This window comes from Macrobrachium rosenbergii, chromosome 27 (assembly GCF_040412425.1).
Source record: "Macrobrachium rosenbergii isolate ZJJX-2024 chromosome 27, ASM4041242v1, whole genome shotgun sequence".
In the NCBI taxonomy this organism is placed as follows: domain Eukaryota; kingdom Metazoa; phylum Arthropoda; class Malacostraca; order Decapoda; family Palaemonidae; genus Macrobrachium; species Macrobrachium rosenbergii.
The window spans coordinates 23,974,509-23,999,508 of record NC_089767.1 but is presented as its reverse complement, the minus strand read 5'-3'; the positions used below and the strand labels follow the sequence as shown (position 1 = coordinate 23,999,508).

Below are 25,000 nucleotides of genomic sequence, written 5' to 3'. Positions count from 1 at the left end.
CCAAGAAAGCATGGAACTTTTTCTGAATAAATACTCCATTAGATACCATCCAGTTTGAATGAGGTCCTTTTAGTAATTCCACAATTGCACAGAACAACTGTGTATGTGATAAAGTTTATATATATATATATATATATATATATATATATATATATATATATATATATAAATTTCTGACTCACATCAGGAACGAAGACCAGAGCACCGCCAACCAGACCACACAAGTCATATAAGAAGCTGGAACCTGAGTACAACTGTACCCAAGGAAATACCTGGGCAGGCTAACTGCTTGCATACCAGCGTGTTTTCCCCAACTTCCTGACTAAATATATATATATATATATATATATATATATATATATATATATATATATATATATATATATATATATATATATATATATATATATATATATATATATATATATATATATATATATATATATATATATATATATATATATGCATGTGTGTGTGGGTGGGCGTGGGTGTGTGTGTAACACACATCTGTATTACTATATTTTGGCAAATATATTTAACATGAAAGTGTTTTTTTACTTCACTTTCTTTTCATTCTGCTCTTTTTATTACACTGCTCTAGATTAAAACAACTGAACCTTAAAATAAAATCTAAATGATTATCCTAGCATACAAACTCACGTTACAAATTTCGTCAGTACATTACGAATGCAGTTTAACGCAGCTTTGCATGCCGAGAAAAAAATATATATCTCTGATACCATTTCTATCGGATATTTCTTGACTGCAAAATAAAGACATTTCTGTGTTCAGTAGCCTACACCTCAAAATTGCATTTTTACTTCGCCGAAACTGGAATGTTAAATTTAGGCCAAAGGCCAAACGCTGGGACCCATGACGTCATTCAACGCTGAAAATAATGTTGAGACAATTGTTAGGAGAGGGTGGAAAGTAAGATGGAAGAAAGAGAATATGAGCTGATGTAAAGTAAAAGGAATAAAAGGGGTTGCAGCCAGGGGCCGAAGGAACGCTGCAAAGAACTTTAAGTAATGCCTACAGTCGCGGTACACTGACGGCACTATCCCCTAACAGAGATTTTTACTTAATATTGATGTTATTTACTTAATATTCACGTTGTTTTAATTTTATTGAAATACAGTGGTAAAGAGTGATAACTGAGCCGTATAACCATTCAACACAAGCGTCCCAGTATTAAAACTAACTTTACACAGGTTGTTCAAAGAGAGATATGGGCCTTGCTGTCGGGGTGTCACCAAAACATAATGTTGATGAACACTGAATTTTATATGGCTGAATAACTAAACGCACCTAATGAAGTCAGTCCATTTTTAATGGCGTTCATGTAACAATTTCATGATTAAAAGATTCACAAAAACGTGTAAATAATATTTTTATGGGCCCTTTTATCCCCATAGTACACTGTTAGATTACAATAAAAGACATTCATGTAACAATATATATATGTGTGTGTGCATTACCTACCAAAAGTAAATAAAAACTCTTACATTCTATCAACACTGAATCTTTGCCTAATTAAGCATAAATTAATTCCTAGGTAAATAAATAATCTGTGACAAAACTCACATACAAAAATGAACATTATTATTATTACTCAAAAGATAAACCCCTATTCGTATGGAACAAGACTACAGGGGCCACTAACTTGAAATTCAAGCTCCCAAAGAATATGGCGTTCACCTGAAAGAAGTTACAAAAGATAACAGGAAATACAGAAAGAAGAGACCAGTTATTAGAAAAGAAAAAGAAATATTAATTCATTCATTCATTCATTCATTCATTCATTAAAAATGATTGGTTAATTAATTAATTTATTTATTTATCTACGTATATTTGTCTGTTTAATGTAATTGATGAATTAATTAAATAAATAATTAATTAATCAATCAATTAATTAATACCATACAAATACAACATAGGAAAATGAGTGATGTCACTTACCTCTCATGTAGATGTAGGCCACGCCATTCATGTTGGGCCTGGTGAGGACCACCAGGTTTAGGACATCCCCTAGGACGCCTAGGCAGACCAGCACGGGTAGGATGATGCCATAGGCGATGTATTTCACCTGTAGTGGGAAGAAGATAATATAAAGGATTAAACATTTGATGGTGATTTCAATTATATATGTTATATATATATATATATATATATATATATATATATATATATATATATATATATATATATATATATATATATATATATATATATATATATATATATATATATATATATATATATATATATATATATATATATATATATATATATATATATATATATATGTTTTTGTGTTTCTTTGAAATGTATTTTATCTGTATCAAAATCTATGACGGAACAGGATTTGTAAACTATCTTCCTTCACTGTATACACTTTATATATTTCTTTTGAATTAAATTAATCGAGTTTATGCAAAAGCTTTTTCGTATAAAGCTGGATTCTGCACTATTGCTTTTCAGTGTTAGTGAATTATTTGAATAAACTATTGTGTTAGCTTGTTCAATTGCCAGCATTAATTTTTCCGCGGACATGAACAAAAAGTGATTGCTCATTCAGGCAGTTTAGTTTCTCTTACATGATGTAAATTCATAAAGCCTCTGAACTTCTGGCTCAATAGTCACAAGATTGCAATCTCTCTCAGGAACAGTGTATTAAATTCACTTCACTCAAGAATATTAAATCACATCTAACTACAAACATTCTTCTTGTATTTTAGTTCTCTCAAGAATATTTAAGACGAATCTTCCTATAAACATTCTTCTTACATTCAGTTCTCTCAAGAATATTTAAGACAAATCTTCTTATAAACATTCTTCTTACATTCAGTTCTCTCAAGAATATTTAAGACAAATCTTCCTATAAACATTCTTCTCACATTCAGTGCTCAAGAATATTTAAGACTACAGATATTCTTCTTACATTCATCTGAAGACAAATCTCCCTATAAACATTCTTCTCACATTCAGTTCACTCAAGAATATTGAAGACAAATCTCCCTACAAACATTCTTCTTACATTCAGTTCTCTCAGAATATTTAAAACAAATCTCCCTATCAACAAATCATGAATGTTTAAGACAAATCTCCCTGTCAACATTCTTCTTACATTCAGTTCTCCCAAGAATATTTAGGACAAGTCTCCCTATAATCATTCTTCTTACATTCACTTCCCTCAAGAATATTTAACACAAGTCTCCCTGCAAACATTCTCCTTACACTGAGTTCTCTCAAGAATATTTAAGACAAATCTCCTTATAAACATTCTTCTTACATTCCGTTCTCCCAAGAACATTTAAGACTATAAACATTCTCCTTGCATTCATTTCTCTCAAGAATATTTAAGACAAATCTTCTTATAAGCATTCTTCTTACATTCAGTTCTCTCAAGAATATTTAAGACAAATCTTCCTATAAACATTCTTCTTACATTTAAATCTCACCAGACTTAGTTCCTTCTTGTATCCAAAATTCTTGTCTTCCTTCCTCCTAGCACTGAGTTACCCTTCATCTATTCTTTCTACCCTCTTCTCTTCCCCTGCAAAACTCTGATTTCAATATCCTGCCTTCCACTTCTTTGTTTCTTCGATGCTGCTCAAACATTCCAGCTGCATCAAAGAACACCATTTAAGAACTTTCCAGACTTCTCCTTTTCTTTTTCCTATCTTGGTATCTCTCCTCGCGCATCTATCTTTCTTCGTGCTTTCTTAATTCCGGGAATTCAGATTCACTCGTTGTGATATTATTCATATCAACGTTTAAAGGCTTTCTCTCAGTTACATTTCAACAAATTAAACTTTATGCTGCATAGATTAAAACACATTGTACATATTTTGAGAATATCGTGCTAACTATTAAGAGTCTTAGAAAACAAATGCTTTTGCTAATATATTTGTCATTTCAACCGTTCTCCGTTATTCTGTTACTTTCATTTTCTTTCTGTCGCACAAACATATCAACACAAACCAAACCAAACACCTGTTACATTAAAATCGCCCATGACAATCGTCTTTTGTTTCTTCCAATTTTAGATAATAAAAGACTGAGCAAACATAATGTTTACAAGTTCTTTGCTCTCCTAACTGTTTGCGACTGTAACAGATGTGAGAAAAAACAGACGTGTATCCCTCAGTTCTTTAATGTTTGCCTCACAACACAGCTCACTCCTCTCTAGAGACATGTTTTTGCCACATGACCGCAGTACCTTCCCTGCCATTTCTCTGTCATTATATTTTTGTCAATATTTGTAGTAACCTAATAATTTCACCAACCAGAATTGCAACCAAGGATTTCCCAAACAATGTTAATTTACAGTATAGTTTTCCCCCCTTTGTTTCAGTAGCAAAAGTGTTGTAGGTTACAAATACAATTTCTTGACCATGATAATTATATATAGGCTATATATATATATACATGTATATACGTATGTATGTATATACGAATATATTAATATAATATATATATATATATATATATATATATATATATATATATATATATATATATATATATATATATATATATATATATATAGACTTCATGGTGGCGCAGGGTATGATTCTTGGCTACCAGTCGAGGGGGCCGGGTTCAAATCCCGCCGCTCACTGATGGCTCGGACTGCGCCACTGCAAAAATCCGGCAGCCCATCAACCTAACGGTCTGAAAAAACCCGAGAGGTTCACTAGGAGAATAGGTACTGATCCTCGGGCTGGGAAGTTGAACAGGGGCCTAGCGACACACTGGCCATGTGTCATAGGCATTGGGACCTGTCCCCCACTGGCTGTCGGCCTAAGAAACAGGAGATCAGCGCCTGCCCTATAAGCCTACAGAGGTCCAGGAGGACTTTAACTTTTAACTTTAAATCTTCTTCTCCTTTTAACGTGCTTTTATTCCCATTTTTGTATGGGGTAAGCACGATGCCTTCTTTTGAAGGACTTTTTGATTTGGCTTTGGGGTAGACCTGTGGTCTCGATCGGCTGAGCCATCGAGGCTCTTAACTTTTAACTTTAAAATATATATATATATATATATATATATATATATATATATATATATATATATATATATATATATATATATATATATATATATATATATATATATATTACACAATATGTATATATATACACTTTTATGTGAGATTATAAGTTTATGCAGACAGCCAAAAATAACTCTCCGAAAACAACTTCGATCACTCAGTGGACTTCACAAAACAGAAAGATATATATAAATATACGGTCCAACACTCAAATTTCGAATCCACCATGACTTTGGAACTGTCTTCAAAATGGCACCCATTGGATTTCACGACCTCATTTCTGACCATAACTTGAGGCACAGTGTGCATAAAGAGGCATTTTTTTATTGCCTTTGCCGATGTTTCCGCCATCAGCAGACCAGCGGTAAGGGAAAATGCAGCCATATCTGCCCTTCCCGCGTTGTGAAATTCGAGATGTCGGTCAGTATTTCCTGCAGACTTTCCACTTTTTCATCTGAAAGTGAAACTCGTGTCACGTTTATTAGCCACATTTTTTTTAAAGACGCGATTATTGAGAAGACTTAATTTCTGATTAATTTTTTTAGTGTTGTCTGTCATTGAAAATGGTGATGCTGTTATGAAATTTCATATCTCAATACCATCACTTTAGTATGAAAATATCCGAAGATTATGGATGGCAGATGATGTAGCTTAAACCTAAAAATATAAAATTTCTAAAAAAAATAAAAAATAAAAATTTTACTTAAATAATTTTAAAAAACGCTGGATATTTTCCACATCACAACTAGTCTGTTTTTACCTTCAAAACTGCAAAAATGTCAAATAATTATCCCTACATGTACCCTAAATCAACATATCGCTAGAATAAAATATCATGATGTCTATACAATAGCCTTTTCTTTACTTGGATGTATCACTGAATATCAGTTGTGAAGCTGATCTGATTTTGCATTTCTAAATTAATACAATATTTTAGTTTGATACCAATAGGCTATGAAAGGGGTAAATATGGTGCTTAGTTTATGGCCGAGATCTGGAAAAAATTGCATTCTGAATGAGAAGGATAGTTTCCATTACTCTTGATTAGCTGATACTCTGAACAGCGGGCAGGACTGAACTGGACTGAACTGAATATAGAATTTAGGCCAAAAGCCAAGCACTAGAACCTATGAGGTCATTCAGCGCTGAAATGGAAACTGACAGTAAAAGGTTTGAAAGGTGTAACAGGAGGAAAACCTCGCAGTTGCACTAGGAATCAATTGTTATGTGAAGATGGAGGAAAGTAAGATGGAAGAAAGAGAATATGACAGGAGGTACAGTAAAAGGAACGAAAGGAGTTGCAGTTAGGGGCCGAAGGGACGCTGCAAAGAACATTAAGTACAACGGGCAGGACACCAAAAGCAAAAGAGTTATGACTGAAAACATGGACTATGCATCTAAGGGGATCCAGAATCGCGAACACCTCTAAAATTGCGATAGGACTTTGAACGTCGTAAAGACACATATTTTCCTTATATGGGAAGTCAAAATAGTGATGAAACTTAAGTCTCGCAGAACTGTAAGGGAACGGAGTTTGATAACCCACACTAGTCCATAGACTAAAATATTTATTTGCGTATGAGTCTGTATAAAGTTATAAAGCGATGAATTTGTTACAGAAGGGTAAGTCTAAATATAAATTATGAACTGGGAGGAAAAATGTTGGAGCTCATGAATTTCATGGCAATCAACCGTGGCAATAAAATTGGTGAGATGAATTACAAATTAAGAAAGGAATGAAAAAGATAGATATGCTCGTCTGGGCGTCTAAATTCATGCTTTACTGAACATGAATTACTATTGTTCATATTCATATTTCATTTTTCTTTTAGCTATTTAGGGCAGCATATTCTGTCTAAACTGAAATTTCCCCTGATAATGAGGTGATTTTAAATTTCGGCTATTTTTTTGGCTAATATTTTCTTGTAATGGCAGAATTTTAATGACACATGAAAAGGTATTTTGGTAATCAAATAAAATCTGTTCAACTGATGCTGTAATTCTGTTTCACAGAGCATAATAATAATAATAATAATAATAATAATAATAATAATAATAATAATAATAATAATAATATTGATGAACACTATGTAGCTTTCCCTCTCTCTCTCTCTCTCTCTCTCTCTCTCTCTCTCTCTCTCTCTCTCTCTCTCTCTCTCTCTCCATTGTCTCGACATCCCGAGCATTGGAGCTCGCTGCCACTTCGTCTTCATCTATCCAGCATGACATAGGCGTATCTCGATTTAATTCCGGACGTCATTTCAAAACCCGCCATATTTCCCGTTATCTTCGAAGACCAGCTGCGGCCCCGCGCTCCGAAATTCTCCGAGACATTCCGAACGACACCTGCCACGGATTTCTCTCTGCATTGTTCCAGTTGTCTCTTTGGCTCCGAAGATTTGCGTCTTCGCGAGAGTTCAGTTTTCTCATCGACACGAAAGCTACTCAAGATTGGCCATGTGAAGTCCCTTTCTGGTTTCAATGCTTTTTATATATCTATTTAAGGTCCGGCTTATTATTAATTTTGGGTGAGGGGACCGGAAGTTCAGGCATCTCTTTTAGCATGCCCCAACCCCCGCCCACCCGCCTTATTTTTCACTCTTCCAATATGTCTGTCTTTTTATTTATCTTATTTTTTTACAAAGGGTTGGCCATAAAACGAAAGGGTGAGACATATTGGTCTATGTGAGGAGGGCCGTTTTGGAGAGCCTGACTACTAGGGCTTCATATTTCTCTGTGGTTTATCCGTCTCGTTCTTGTTTTATTTCCATTTTTTGAATCGTTGCATTCCGTTAAAATTCTAGGCAAGGATTTTACATTTGGTGATTTAAAACTTCCTTATATTTATATATATATATATATATATATATATATATATATATATATATATATATATATATATATATATATATATATATAACTATATCACATACACAACTGTTCTGTGCATTAGTAGAATTACTAAAGGGACCTCATTCAAACTGGATGGTATCTAATGTAGTATTTATTCAGGAAAAGCTACAAGCTTTCTTGGATAAACAGTCCACATTATCTAGTATCTATGATAGTGTGGACTGTTTATCCAAGATAAATACTCCATTAGATACCATCCACTTTTAATGATATATATATATATATATATATATATATATATATATATATATATATATATATATATATATATATATATATATATATATATATATATATATATATATATATATATATATATATATAATATACATATACATATATATACATATACATATATATATGTATGTATATATATATAAACCTATTCATGTATATATATATATATATATATATATATATATATATATATATATATATATATATATATATATATATATATATATACTTATATATGTGTGTGTGTATCTTAATAACATCATGTACTGAAGGATATCTGTGAGTACAAAAAAGTTCTGAAAAGATTAGCTGAGGCTGAAAAATGGATCACAGCCTCAAGAGACGGTTTGGATATATGAAAAAATTTGGTTGGAGAAAAGAACGTAAGACTTCCAAGTCTTCAGATGGCTAAGGAACAGAAGCCATATAAGGTGCTGGATAGAGGGATTGAAAGAGGTATTACAACATGGGGCCCTTAATATCCATTAGATATTAAGGGCATTAGAGTGGCTATATGGCAGAAGTGAGTGAGATGTAGTGTATGGGGAATGAGGCAGGGCTGACTTGTCGCTAATGGTTCATTCTGTAATCCTCAGACGATAAGGCCTTGTCTTCTCTCTCTCTCTCTCTCTCTCTCTCTCTCTCTATCTAAATCCTGCCTACACAGCAAAAGAGTATCTGATTCCTAATCCCTTTTTACAGTATGCCTTTCCTTATATTTTTGGTAGTCCTAAAGAAACTATATATATATATATATATATATATATATATATATATATATATATATATATATATATATATATATATATATATATATATATATGAACCTTTTGGCATCCTGTAGCAATGTCTTCCAGAAAATAAGTCTGTGGATACAAATCTCTTAATAGATTTTTTTTTTATTTAATCGTTCGTGATAAATGCTTTGTTTATTTGATTGCTCATTAAAACTCAGTACATGATCTATTACTGGTCACATTCAAAGAAAGAGGAATGCGCAATAAATTTCGCTTTTCGTAAATTTGCTTTAGATTATTGCCGTCATGGCCATTGAACGAGTACATTTGTATGAATGTAATAAGAACCAAATAATTAGAAAAAATAATTATTTTTAAATAAGTAGTCACGTAAAATATTCCAAAAAACAGTTTGCTTCTAATGAACAAAATTCCAGGGCATAGTACGATGATTTATTACAAAGGCACTGCCCTTGATTATTGTGAGTCTCATTATAATTCATAGTTAATAATTTACAAAATGTGAAAGGTGACAAAACACGGATCTCTAATAGCACTCATAACTGTAATACATACAGGCTACTGACAATCAAAAATAATGTCACCAGCTGTTCATTCACATGGGTTTTGAGCATCAGATTTAAGAAACGACCTACATTTACATTAATTTGAAGTGTTATGCTTGAAATGAATGAGACTTTTTTTTCTGTGGACAATAACTCATCAATCACAATAAAGGCCATATCACACTCGCTTCCATAAACCTTAAACTTACCTGATTCGAAAGAATGAATAAGGGCGATTGAGCAGGTAAGAAGAGTTGAGGAGGAAAATATAATAAAAAGGCCTGCAAGAAAGTTATTAGGGTAGGACGAAGATGCGAAGGATGTAATGTGAAAAGCTGAGCTGACCATTCTTGATAGGAAAAGCAGGATGTATCAGAAAAATCAGAAAAAAAGATTAGAAGAAATTTGAAAGAATAATTGATCAGTACGAGAAGTTTAGCAGTATGGATGGTAGCATGTTTGGCTGACGAGAAAATATGGGTCATATATATACATATATATATATATATATATATATATATATATATATATATATATATATAAAATATATATATATATATATATATATATATATATATATATATATATATATATATATATATATATATATATATATATTTCTCATCACCCAAACATTCTAATATATATATATCCTGAACTTTTCTCATTACTGATCAATTATTCTCTTTAAAATTTTCTCTAGCTTCTTCTAACCTTTTTTCTGGTTTTTCTGACACATCCTGCTTTTCCTTTCAAGAATGGTCAGCTTAGTTTTTCACATTACATCCTTCGCATCTCCATCCTACCCTAATAGCTTTCTTGCAGGCCTTTTTATTATTTTTTCCTCCTCCACTCTTCTTATCTGCTCAATCGCCATTATTCATTCTTTCGAATCAGATAAGTTTAAGGTTTATGGAAGCGAGTGAGATATGGCCTTTATTGTGATTGGTGAGTTATTGTCCACATAAAAAAAATCCCATTCATTTCAAGCATAACACTTTAAATGAATGTAAATGTAGGTCATTTCTTAAATGATAGCATAATCTGATGCTAAAAACCCATGTGAATGAACAGCTGGTGACATTATTTTTGATTATCAGTAGCCTGTATGTATTACAGTTATGAGTGCTATTAGAGATCCGTGTTTTGTCAGCTTCCACATTTTGTAAATTGTAAACTATGAATCATAATGAGACTCACAGTAATCAATGGAAGTGCCTTTGTAATAAATGATCGTATTATGCCCTGGAATTTTGTTCATTAGAAGCAAACTGTTTTTCTGGGATATTTTACGTGATTATACTTTCTTAAAAATATATATTTTTTCTAATTCTTTGGTCCTTATTAAGTTCATACAAACGTACTCTTTCAATGACCATGATGGCAATACTCTAAAGCATACTTACAAAAAGAGAAATTTATTGCGCATTCCTCTTCTTTGAATGTGACCAGTAATAGATCATGTACTGAGTTTTAATGAGCAATCAAATAAACAAAGCATTTATCACGAATGATTAAATTAAAAAAATCTATTAAGAGATTTGCATCCACAGACTTATTTTCTGGAAGACACTGCTACAGGAGGTTCAAAGGTTTGTTTTACATTTCCAGAGAATGTGAGATCAGTTGCGTTGGAGCAAATTGTAGTTTGAGAAAGTCGAACAGTTGAATCGCTTTATATATTGAATAGTCTCACATACTCATTACTAAAATAAATGTATCAAATAAAGAGCCTAAATCCTATGTACACTGGAATGATGACATTGCATTTTTTAGCCTTTGTCCTCTACCAAAATTTATCCAGAAATATGTCAGACCAATTTGCAAAACATTTATTGATAAGTGCCACAGCTTGATACAAGGCACAACAATTTGTAAAACATTTATAGATAATAGCCAGAGCTTAATATTTGTAAATATGTATGCTTTCGAAAATGTACCTGAAGCATTCGAATGGCTTCATATATCTGTACCTGTTGAAGCACAAACGAAAGAGATACTGTACATGAACTTATGACAGACCAATTTGTAACACATTTATAGATAAGTGATACAACTTCATATCTGTGAACACTTATGTTTTCTCAAATGTACCTACAGCAGCTGAATGGTTTCCTATATCTGTAGCTGTTGAATCACAAACGGGAAAGACACTGTCCATGAATTGAATCAGAAACTGAAAAAAAGTCTTACAATGAAATATGTTGAAATATAGGTACATATTTCAACCCCCCAAAATGGGGTGGGGAAAGGTTGGGGAAGGGGGGGGGTGGCAAACTAATCCCACTTCATCCAGGCTTACCTGTTGTATATTAGGCGGAGTGGAGGACACCTGAGTCGCGTTGAATAATGCCTGACAGTCCAATATATCACGCTGGTCGCCGTGATCCCATAATTCGTCTACCCACGAGTGATTGAAGGCGCCCACGTCCAGGGGCGTCGTGCTACTGGAAAGCACGCCCATCCTCTGGGGTTTCAGGACGCCCTTCGAGAAGGGGGGCTGTTGGTGCTTATTCGGTTCTCTTCGCTTGCGAGGGAGTTTAATTAGTCGGTAAGTTGATTAACGACCGTGGGGTAGATTTCGCATGGGTGTTCATGTTTATATGTATCTTATTCTAGTTAATGGATTATACAGAGCTTGAATTTATACCTCTTGAACGCAAGTTCAGTAAATTCACTCATAGGGGAATAATTTCACTCCACCTGCGCGTTCATCTTGGATTCACCCACGCGAGTCACCTATTATCATTTTCACATCCATCTCCTGAGAGGAATCACTGTCATGATTTCAGGCTACGGGAATGTTGTTTAACTGAAGCAGTTCATTATACTCGGTTCATTATACTCCGTCCATAATAACCGTGGATTCCTGTAAACAAATCTCGTTTGCCACGCAGCGATATGTCACTGTCAGTTTGCCAAAGAAGCATTCATCATCGGCGCCACGTCACAATGGCTCTCGATTTCCAGAATAATGAACGGCGCAGATGTTCCGTTATGGATTTAATAAACGTTCATTGTTGAGACAGTTTCGTATAAAAGATACTGATGCAATTTCGGTGAACTTTCAATTATGTTTTTATGGTGCCTGGCCATTTTTAAAAACTTTTTTTTTTCCAGAGTGCGAATGAAGTTTATGCTGATGCTGTTCGCCGTTTCGTAACCGGATGTTTTCTGTTCTGAACCGGCTGTTGACAATAACTGATCTGAAAAGAATAGAAGACAAATATTAGCGATTGGATGCAAATATCATCAATTGCTCAATAAGCAAATAATAATTTAATTGGTCACGAAAACAAGGATGGCGTATATTTTGTCAGGGTCACCTGAAAAAAGCAATAAAATTTTTTTTTTTAAATTAACATAGATAATAGATACCTTCCAACATTAACACCAGGAATTATTGAGAGAATGAAGCTAATGAGGTTAAGAAGTAAGATAATATCTCCTTTCCTCTACAATAAAAAAAAAATTTTTCAATGCATTAATCGGTTAATATGAAGAATTAATTAACACAGAATGCTACAAATAAGGAGTCAGACGCTAATGAAGACGCGAAATGGAAATTTGTAATAAGTAAATAATAGACTATATACGCAATGGGTGTTTTGTGTTCTCAGCAACTCAGTGTTTTACGCCAGAGTACCAAATAACTATTTATTGCATACCAAACCTATGACTACTTTTATTTTGTTTTATCATAATCTGAATATATTAAATAAGAAGAATATGTATCAGTAACACCGTTACTAGAACACGTAGTAATATTTACAGTAAATTCTAGTATTTACAATAAATTCTACTCTTGTTAAGTGAAACACTGCAACGGTAAATGAACACAGGCGCCAAAGAAATCTGGACTGAAAAACTCCGTCTAAGGCTTGTTTAACCTAAAAGAGAATTGATCCAGACAGTAAAATCACGCTATGCCTAAAAGCCTGACTGAAGCCTAAGCCAAATTTTCTTCAGATTTAGGACTGAAACGATGTAGATTGCACTTTTTTGAATGAAGATGATTTTCAGAAAAAATCACATCATCAAAAAAAGAACAAAAACCAGTAAAAATATTAATCATTTGATCAAAGACGTGTCTTTGTATTTGTGTCTACAAAGACTTCATAGTTTTCCACTATACCTAAGAACCAGTTCATGAAAACTGCAAATATTGCCGTCGCATTTTTTTTTTCCGTTAGAGATTTTGAAGTCGAAAGAGTAAACTTCGCTGACCATAAAAGTTGGGACATCGCTTTTCGATAGTCCTGGAAGAAGTTCGTTCATAGTATCGCAAGCCGTACCTTTCACATAGATCAAAAATAATACTAACCCATTGTGATGTGTGTATATATATATATATATATATATATATATATATATATATATATATATATATATATATATATATATATATATATATATATATATATATATATATATATATATATATATATATATATATATATATTATATAAATTAGGAGACAAACAGACAAATGATTAGGTTGAAGTGAAGTGAGTCTGAACCAAAGTTAACTATAAAAGCTTCTTATGATAATGAAGCTTGCTGCATGATTTTGTATGTTATGAATAGGACAGCAACAAGACTGGCAATCACATATGTTAGTAAACCAACGTTTCGGAAACCCATTCCCATCTTCAGGTATACATAAAGTACGAAAATAAAATCAGGAAATTTTACACTAGGAGAACTCCCAAAATTTGATAAATTTTTTGTCTCTAAAGTATTTAGATTATTATTATATATCCTGATATCCTCTTTGTGTTTTTATGGTATAAATACAATAAAAACACAAAGAGGATATCAGGATATATAATAATCTAAATGCTTTAGAGACAAAAAATTTATCAAATTTTGGGAGTTCTTCTAGTGTAAAATTTCCTGGTTTTATTTTCGTATTTTATGTATGCCTGACGATGGGAATGTGTTTCCGAAGCGCTGGTTTACTAACATATGTGATTGCCCGTCTTGTTGCTGTCCTACTCATAATATACAAAATCATGCAGCAATCTTCATTACAAGGGGGAAACTTTTACTGTTAACTTTATTTCAGACTCACTTCACTTCAACCTAATCATTTGTCTGTTTGTCTCCTAATTTTTCTGCAGATGTTTCCTCTTGCTTTGTATCTTGATTAATGGAAAGCAATCACGAGAACTTGACAAGCTACGAGAATTAAAAAAAAAAAGCATAACATTCGTTTCAGTCCAACAGATGCAACATAGTAATAAGTAGTTTAGATCCAGTTCAACACCACGATGACGACTTTCCTGGACTTCTTCAGTTTCGTCAACCCTGTATTGTTTCCATTTTAAACAAGAGTTTGTCGTCATTTAAGATTTAATTACTAAATTTTAATCAGTGCCTCTACTCCAGTGGTCCGTCTCTCAATGGTACAAAAAAAGCAAAAAAAAAAAATTTAATTTTTCGTTTTTATTAAGAATGAAAAAGGGTTGTAGTGCTTTTTTTTAGTCAGTTTCATTCTTAGAAAATTAATATGCACTGGGCCCGTTTTTTCTGTCATTATGGAGAATAATCAAGATGGGAATATATACGTGTTCATAAAAATCTCACCATTTCAATTTTCATTTTTTATTCCTTTGCAGTAATTTCATGAAACTGAATCTTCTTTTTTTTTTTTTTTGTCTAGTCTGCCTCTACTTAACACTCATGCAGACACACTCGCACACACACAATTACAATGATATTTAAGTATAATCCCAATTAAATAAATTTCAAAAGATGACCGAGGCGTGTATAATGACACATGTTTTTATATAATTGTGTCATATTTTAATGTTACCACATTACCGAAGTATGTTTTGCAAAACACTTCGTGCATTGTTCTCCTAATTCTTTCATTATCTCCATTGCATCCCCTTTTTCTTGATATACCTCATTGTAAATATTCTTGATATACTCTATTCCTCGTAACGCTTTTTCTTGTTACTTCTGCTTAAAAACATCAAGTAGTAACTTTTTACTTTCTTTCTTTTTGTAAAATTCTTTGCCACAGAAAAGACTTTGGGAGAAAACGAGAAAATGGTGTTCGCGACGTAAATGTCTCTCCTTTGAGAGATAATAAAGAGATAAAAGGATAAGGGTCCTTAATAAAAGTCTCTCTCTCTCTCTCTCTCTCTCTCTCTCTCTCTCTCTCTCTCTCTCTCTCTCTCTCTCTCTCTCTCTCTCAAAAATCCACTGAAGTATACAATTTGCCCTGAAGATCATTCCGCGACTTCAGCAGCGATTGTCCTGAACCCCAGCAACTGTCCTCCCCTCTCTCTCCTGTCTCTCTCTCTCTCTCTCTCTCTCTCTCTCTCTCTCTCTCTCTCTCTCTCTCTCTCTCTCTCTCTCTTGGATATCCAGACCCTCCCAACTGAACAATACAATTTGCATTCAAGATAACCTTTCGACTGTATACTGCCCTCCCTATATATATATATATATATATATATATATATATATATATATATATATATATATATATATATATATATATGTATATATATATATATATATATATATATATATATATTATATATATATATATAAATATATATATGTATGTATATATATATATATATATATATATATATATATATATATATATATATATATATATATATATATATAATCTATGTGTGTGCGTGTTCGTTTGTGTGGGCTACAACGTTCAAGTAGAACGTTTACTACCATCGCGGCGGCAATAATTTTAAATTGACTGCTATAATTTGTGCAACTGTTGTTGGGTCTGTGATAAGAACCTTCCAATGGGTTCACAAACCCCAAAACTAGAGATTCCTCTTTCTCAGAACATTATGCTTTAATATTCCATACCATTGGAATCCCTAAGGCACAGTAGGTTAGTACTTACTTTTAACAGGTTCCTGTGTTTTAGTATCGAATAATCTTATTTCTGGTATGAACGATGCATGGTTAAAAACAGGGCAATTTCATTCGAGGGGCAGAGTAGTGTATTTTTCCAGTTCAAATCTGAATAAAAGGACAGGCACCTGGGAGAGGGTTGAGTGAGGTCTATCCGGAGAAAATGGAAGTATATGCGAAAGAAGAAGAAGACCAAAAACAAGAACAAGAACAGCAAGAACAACAACAAAAAATTCGTCCTGACTTAACTTGGGCCGTTTTACAAACAATCGTTCAAATTTGAGCACACTGTTGTTTTATCCACTTGGTCGTGAAGAGATTATTTCCAATTATTTATGACGTGACAATTAGTAGGGAAACTATGAAATTTTTATGGCTATTAAAAGAAACGGCCCCTATTTTATAATAGCACATATAGCCCATTGTAAGGATTAAGTGAGGTCTGCGAAAACAAGATAAACTTTACGATTATCTGGAGACACTTGCCGGAAAAGACCCTAGGCCTATGGGTTTGGGTCTTAAAAAATTTTATGGGACTGTATACTAGAGTCGCAATACAAAATATAAGCCTACCGCGTGAAAGCATAGGCCTTCCGCTGCAGGATACAACAACCATGACCTAGATTCAGTGCTTCTGAAATAAACAACTTAGCTCGGCCTTAAACGAATTTCTTGGCTGAAAGTAGGTCGCGTCCTCGATTTCAAAAATATTGATCTTGTTACCATTTCTTTTTGAATTTGGCCAGAAAGAAACATAAATAAAACCAGATGACATTTTCCTGCAATGAACAATAATTATGATACAGACATAAAATAAAGAACAATTTCTCTATAGCCTTTAAAGGCGTCTAAGAAATAAAAAATCGAAATTAAAACTCGTCTAACGCTTATTGATATCGGTATCAAATGTTAATCGCATTCATCATATCTCTGGATATGATGAATACGATGGTGTGAGTCATGATGAACCAGCTATAATGAATTTAAGGTATGACTGTGATGGGGTAATCATTTGTACAACTTATAATGGGATGAAGAGGAAGGAAAGGACTTTGGTAATTCAACTTTCTAGTTTAAGTTTATATGAGTCTTTCACCATTTTATCTTCCCTGTAGAACAGTAAATTAGCATAGTCTGATTACTGCTCTATTTCATAAGAAAATAAATTTGTTAACACCAATTTTCTTTACCATCTGGAGCGTTATAAGAAACTGAATGAATATGTTGCAAAGGAGCAGAGTTTCATAAGATCTTCTATCTTCCATAGGTTACTAAAATATAAGAAAATTTCTGTGATCATAAATCCAGGCTGGGAGAATTTTCTTTTACGGGGAAATATTTTTTTTCCATCCTTGTCTTAAATTCCATTGAAGAGGGATGGAGAAACTGAGTCCCTTTGTCATGCAAAACCTCCATTAGACAGTGGAAAAAAGACCAAGCAGCCTTTTTTGAGGTTTATGAAAAAACCTAAATTAATTCACACAATTTTTTTTGCAGTTGGATTTGCACGACTTTGTTTCTCGCTTGTAAAAGTATTTTGTAACATTCGCCCCCTTTTTTCCGCACCCCTCATATACTTTTGGGGGGAGATACTCGCCACATTGACATGGAAAAATTTCTAACTCTTTTAGCTAAATTAAATAATTGTCATGTCTTAACTCTCTTTCCTTCGTTGCGGGAATGATGAGGAAACTAATATGAACATAGGTGTCTTGATCAGGTTGCGATTTTGCAGTAGGAAGCACTTCTTTATTTCTCTTTCTTGAAAAAAATGTGCACCGTTTTCAGTAGTATTCATTTTATTTTTTACTTTTAGAACCCTTTTAAAAAAATTTCCTCTTTCAGCCTCGGAAATAGAATCTAAATAAGGTAGGAATCGTATGTTCTCCAGGTAAAAACAAAAAACAAAACAAAAATTAAAAACAGTCGAAGGCTGTTCAGCTGTTGTACCCAGAACGTTCAGACACAGAATCCTTTTAAATGCGAAACCTGACGAACACAAAACTCTTGACGAAGCGAAGTGGTGACTGCAGTTAGCTTGGGCACTTTTTTCCAGGGCAATTCGGCTTTACGAACGAGTTTTATGGCGTTCCATGAACAGGGGTGCCTCAAAGACTAACTAATTCACCAGGGGAGTCCCCTCGAAGAAAGAAGCAAAACACGGGTGAGTCGATCGTTCTATCGAATCTAATTTCTTACCGACCTATAGTTATCGCATTTATAACAGTAGGTAGTCTGCTCCCAATTGAACAGAATGGGTAACTCCCACAAATATTTCAAGTAATGAAATCCTGCTGTCAATACAGAACACGACCATCTTTTTGGAAGCAGACTTCGCCAAGATAATGATGTGATCCGTGCAAGATTGGTAGCATTTATATATTTATATTTTATAGATCTGATGACGTCAATTTATAAATTGTCAGTAATTATCATACAGTTTTACGACTATTATGTACATAAAAAATCGTAAATTTTTCAGGGGGCATTGAGTCTGACATGATTCAGACGGATTCAATAATGAACCCAATCCAGATTTTCACCAGTTTAGAAGGAACTTTATATACTTTGTATGTTCTCCGAGACAGACAAATATGTGATATATTAAGAAGTTCGAAAGAAGTAAACGATAAAGGGGGAAGAAAAGTAAGGGGAGAAACCAGACCCATAAGATTTATTTATCTATTTATTCATTCATTTATCACAGACTTTTGTGGCAAAATAAATGGTAATATTTATTTATAATAAAAACGGCATAATCAAAATTCCCAAGCAAAGCAACGTTGATATTCTTTAAACATATATAAATACATTTCCATTTAAAATCATAAGTGGATGAATGCACTGATAATCCCTAATGAGGGAACCGCCATTTACAGATTGTAATGTAGCACAGTAAGCACTTGTAACGTGTACCATACTGATAAGGCAGCTCTCCTACAAACCACTTACGTTATACTGTATTTCACATGTACAACCATGCTAACATTAGCTTTAACCTCCAAAAGCCTGGCTCAGCACCTTTGTCAAATTCATAGCTCTTCATGATTTTATGAATCCAGATTCATTACTTCACAATAACCATAGGGATAATTGGTGTGTTGGCTACCTAGCATAATTTAGCAAGTTTCCTTTTGGTAATATCAAAACTTTACTTTCTTGCTGACTTTTCCCCTCTCTTAGAATACTCACAGGTTGTATCGTACTAAATGAGGACTCGAATACTTGAAACAACGTGTTTTTCTATTAGGCTTTGTACATCTCTATCGTGCTATGTGGCTTTGAGGCTATGGCCATATACAGACCCCATACAAGAAGCCGTGAACTCATCCATATCTACTGTTTTCACCTAATCCTCTGCCTTTTTGATCAGAATATGAGCCTCGAGTAACCACCCTACAGAACACCAACAACAACAGCGCCGGAGAACCAAGTTCGGGATATTCAGAATGGAACGTTTAGCATAATATAAAAAAGCAGAAAATAATTATGAAAATATCGTCGCAATTTTCTACCTCTCGGCTTGAGACCTTAGCAGCTGAATATGAAATAGTATGATACACTTCAAGGTCAAACTCAGAGCAAACCAAACTCTGAAGCAAACTATACTTGCAACCTTAAAGAAAGGAAGTTACAATATTCATAGCTGTTACAATAGTCACCTTCTCCCCCAAAAATATGGAGTTCTTTGCCCAATAAACAGACTGGTTAGTCTCACCAAGAATGTTCTTTGTACCCAACCACGTCATTAACAGAAGGACGTTGATATAACAAAGTCAAAAAAGAAAAGTCAACACTACACTTTCCTCAAATAATAAATGGAGTGGCACTGTTAAGTAAGAGAAGCAAAGAAACTGGACATAAGAAGATTTGTGAATGTAAGAAGCCCGTGCGCGTTGTATATCTCGACAGAAGGGAAAATTAGGCGAGTTTCCAGAGTTCGTATTTCCATTTTCCCATTATATACGAAATTATAGTGCTTCCACGTATACTAAGACGTATTCATGCGTTTTGTGAATGAATCAGTCATGAAGTTTCTTACGTAGCGAAAAAATTCACCTGTATATGAGAGTTAAATTTTACCTTGGCCGACTTGGTAGAGCTTCAGACTGTCATTCGATGGGCCGGAGTTCAATTCCCGCGGCCGGCTGATGAAGAGTTAGAGGAATTTATTTCTGGTGATAGAAATTCATTTCTCGCTATAATGTGGTTCGGATTCCACAATAAGCTGTAGGTCCCGTTGCTAAGTAACCAAATGGTTCTTAGCCACGTAAAATAAGTCTAATCCTTCGGGCCAGCCCTAGGAGAGCTGTTAATCAGCTCAGTGGTCTGGTAAAACTAAGGTATACTTACTTTTACCTGTATGTGTCTGAGAGTTAACATTTCGCCTGTATCTGAGAGTTGAATTTCACTTGTATATGTCTACCTGTATGTGTCTGAGAGTTAACATTTCGCCTGTATCTGAGAGTTGAATTTCACTTGTATATGTCTAAGACAGCCCTGTGCAACCTGCGGCCCAAGGGCCGCATGCGGCCCTCAAAGGCTTTCATTGCGGCCCTTTCTCCTAAAAATAAATAAACTATAGTGCGGCCCTCAGAGAGAGAGAGAGAGAGAGAGAGAGAGAGTTACCAAGTAGAGCCCACCGAAAGTTTGACAAAATTCATATTGTCGTGTCCCAGTATCACCATATTTTTTCTATTTCGTTCACTAAGGTACAGATTTTAATTATATTAGAACAGAAAATAATATATTACTTGACATTTTTAATTATTAGATTGAGTGATCATTGGCTGTCTGTCTATGAGTCTGACACGTATGGTTCACGTACTGTAGTATGGTACGTGTGTTCTTGCCTGTCAGTACCGCTGCCTCACCAGTCTCCGTTGTGACTTCATTGGCTGTGGTTGATTTGTTATTACCAGTACGTACTGTAAGTTGTTAATGTTGCAATTTTGTGATTGACTTTAGAAAATTTGCAAGCAAAACTTTTGTGTGGTTTGATGTGTGTTAGTACAAGTGAGTGCGAGTGCAAGTATATCATGTACTGCAGAGTGTGTGCACAGATTTGCGGAGAAGTGAGATCCAGTTCGTTGTGTATGTATGTGCGTGTGTATGAGTGCTGCTGCTCCATTGCTGTGTTTGTCTGCTTGTAATGTGATCGCTCGGGTGTATCAGCTGACGAAAATACCACGACAATTGTCATGGCGATGCCGATTGAGTTGTGTGCTGTATGTAATGTTTGTATGCTTGACTGTGGCGATATACAACGGGGTGTCGAGTGTTGAGTTTGGGTGAGATTAGGTTGTTGCGATGTGAGAGATTGTGTAGACTCGTAGAGAGAATTTTGGTGATTACGTTGGTGTTAGTATTTCTGTGTTTTTGAGTGAAGTTTTCGTGTTTTGTCTAATCTACATTTTGCTGTTTTGCATTTATTATCTTATATTTATCATCTGAATAAACGTAATGTTGTTTATGTTGTAATTTTGTGATTGACTTAGAAAATTTGCAAGCAAAACATATTGAGATTTATATATTTGTGCTGAAAATGTGGTATTTATTATATTGCAATCTATTACATTTTTCTTAATTAAAGCTAACTTTTACTAATTAAATATTTTCTCCGCAGGAAATATCTTTTTGTAGTAATAATGGCTTCTACAAGTAAAAAACGCAAGATTTCAGAGGAAAACCGAAGTTTTCAAGAGAAATGGACAGAACAATATTTATGCATACAATCAGGGGGGAAAGCACTGTGCCTTGTATGCCAGGAAACCATTTCTGTTTTAAAAGAATATAACATCAAAAGACACTACATCACAAAGCACAAAGAATATGAAAATATGACAGGTGAAGCACGCAAAGAAAAAATATCATTCTTGCAGAAATCTCTGAAAGGACAACAGTCAGTGTTTGCAAAGAAAGTTAAGGAATATGATGCATCTCTCAAAACAAGCTTTTTGATTAGTCAAATCCTTGCAAAAAGACTGAAGCCCTATTCTGATGGTGAGGTAGTTAAAGAATGTTTGTGTGTAGCTTCAGACAATATGTTTCCTGACAAAAAAGAAACTAGTTGAAAACATAAGCCTTTCAAGATATACTGTTGCTAGAAGAATTGACAGTCTTTCAGGGAATATTGAAAGTACAATGGCCAAGCGAGTTAGTGCTTTTTCTTCATACTCTGTTGCTCTTGATGAGAGTTGTGACACCACAGACACTGCACAACTGGCTGTGTATATTAGGGGTGTTGACAATGACTATAATATTACAGAGAGGAAATGGCTTCACTACAAAGCATGAAGGGAACCACAACAGGACAAACTATTTTTGATGAATTGGAAAAAGTATTGTCAAGGTTTGGACTGACTACACTAATTTAGTCTCCATTACAACTGATGGTGCGCCTGCGATGTCTGGTCAGAGAAATGGGGTTGTTGGATTACTGAAGACTAGAATGGGGTCACAAAATATTGACTCAGGTTCACTTATTGTGCTGCATTGTATCATACACCAGGAAGCTTTGTGTGCAAAGACAATAAACTTTGAGCATGTGACTAATATTCTTGTGAAAGCTGTCAATTTCATTAGGTCAAGAGGTCTAAATCACCGCGAGTTTCAGCAGTTAATGGCAGACATTGATGCAGAGTACAGTGATGTGAAGTATTTTTGTGAGGTAAGGTGGCTAAGCAAAGCAGGAATGTTGAAGAGAGCATATGACCTTTTGGAAGAAATTGCGCTGTTCTTAGATATGAAAGGTAATGCTATCCCTGAATTGAGAAATAAGGAATGGAGATGTGACTTAGCATTTTTAGTAGATATAACTGATCATCTCAGTGTACTGAATGTTAGACTTCAAGGAAAAGATCAACTAATAAATGAGATGTTCTCACTGATCAAAGGCTTCCAGATAAAATTGCGTCTATGGGAGTCACAAATCAGAAACAAGAACCCAGCCCACTTTCCTACACTGAAAAACCATGACACTAGCAACCTTCAGTATCATAAGTATGGTGACAAGTTGGCAGTCTTACGAGAGGAATTTTCAGAAAGATTTGGTGACCTCAAGAAACATTCACAAGCCATTGAAGTCTTTGCTTCTCCTTTTTCTGTGGATGTGACAGCAATTCCCGAGGATATGCAAATGGAAATAATCGAACTACAATGCAATGATGAGCTAAAAAAGAAGTTTGATGATAGTTCAGTATACCAGTTTTATAAGAAGCATGTATCAGTAACAGTGTATCCAAAACTCTCTGCTCATGCAAGGAAAATGATGGCAGTGTTTGGTAGCACATATGTATGTGAGCAGCTCTTTTCAAAAATGAATCTGATTAAAAACAAGTATAGATCTTCACTTACTGATGAACATTTGGAAAGTACCCTGCGTGTAGCCACATCATCCATACAGCCTGATATTGATGAGTTGGTGTCCCAAATGCAACATCAACCATCTCACTAGGGTAGCCTTTCATTTGCAAATTAATGCTCAGGAAATGTCTGTTTTTTATAATAATTCTTGTTAATGATCCCAGTCAACCAACAATAACTAATTATTTATGTTTGTACATTATAATAATAAGGTACGGTAGCCTTTCATTTGCTAATTTATAGTAAGGAAAATGCATTTGTTTTGGGAATTCTTATTTTTGTGATCCCCAATATAAATAAAATCAGTAACAAAATTATTTCCTGCCTTTATCAGTATAATCTCTCATAATATGTCTTCGACCGTAGTAAATAACATGAAATAGTAAGGTTATGTGGCCCTCCATACCAACAGAGTCGTGACTAGTGGCCCTTTGGGAAAAAGGTTGCACACCCTGGTCTAAGAGGTAACATTTCACCTGCGTGTATCTGAAAGGTCATTTCACCTGTATGTATCCCGAGAGGTCATTTCACCTGTATGTATCTGAGAGGTAACATTTCACGTGTATATATCTGTGAGTTAATATATCACCTGCAAACGAGAGTTAAATAAAAGGAATCCTATCTACTTTTTTGAAAGTCAGGAACTCAACAATCCTGTTTTAACTCTCAACATAAATTCTGCGTCTTTCCTAGAATGGTTTTACGCACTCCTTGAGAAGAAATTTGTCAATATTTTTTTACGGGATTTACGAATATCCGCTGTACCTGGTCACAGAATGTAGTAATTAATGCAGAAAGAAATGTGTTAAGATATTAAAAATAAGATTTTACGAGTGCCATTAATTACTGAAGTACCAAAAAGTAATATACACGGAAGTGAAATTCCTATATTTTCATTTCGCAAAGGAACAAAAATAAAACAGAGTAACTCCCTTCAAACATCTGCATCCTCCAACATTAAGAAAATAGGTCAAGAGGCAAAATAACTCCTTTGCATCAGAAGGCTTCATTTTCAACTGCAAGTTGCACAATTATGAAACAATTTACAAGAGTTACTGGAATCGTGAACTTACCAGAAAAGAAAAATTTTTCCTCCTCGCGCATGGAAACAAGGAGCAAAGTTTTAGTTTTCCCCAGGAATCATGATTAAAATCTGTATACGGATTAAAGTTGCCGACCATTTACGCAAGGTGTATGTGTGTGTGTATATATATATATATATATAT

At 34.1% G+C, this 25,000-nt stretch overlaps 2 protein-coding genes across 8 annotated transcripts in view; one reads left to right on the top strand and one right to left on the bottom strand.

The window, feature by feature from the left end:
- Positions 1-25,000, bottom strand: part of LOC136853499 (probable G-protein coupled receptor B0563.6) — a 658,658-nt gene that overhangs the window by 341,578 nt on the left and 292,080 nt on the right. For all 6 annotated transcript variants that reach the window (XM_067129160.1, XM_067129155.1, XM_067129156.1 and 3 more), the window contains 2 exons: positions 11,812-12,715; positions 1,960-2,086 (listed from right to left, as the gene is read on the bottom strand). In XM_067129160.1, coding sequence (XP_066985261.1) covers positions 1,960-2,086; positions 11,812-11,973 — 289 coding nt within the window. In that variant the 5' untranslated portion in view covers positions 11,974-12,715. The remainder of the gene's footprint in view (positions 1-1,959; positions 2,087-11,811; positions 12,716-25,000) is intronic.
- On the top strand, positions 20,906-24,089 carry LOC136853498 (general transcription factor II-I repeat domain-containing protein 2B-like). Of its 2 annotated transcripts, none has more exons than XM_067129153.1 (2): positions 20,906-21,330; positions 22,036-24,089. In XM_067129153.1, the coding sequence occupies exon 2, from the start codon at positions 22,816-22,818 to the stop codon at positions 23,863-23,865; it is 1,050 nt and encodes a 349-aa protein (XP_066985254.1). In that variant the 5' UTR covers positions 20,906-21,330; positions 22,036-22,815; the 3' UTR covers positions 23,866-24,089. The 2 variants fall into 2 exon arrangements, with proteins under 2 accessions (XP_066985254.1, XP_066985253.1); XM_067129152.1 differs by having other exon boundaries at positions 20,906-21,339.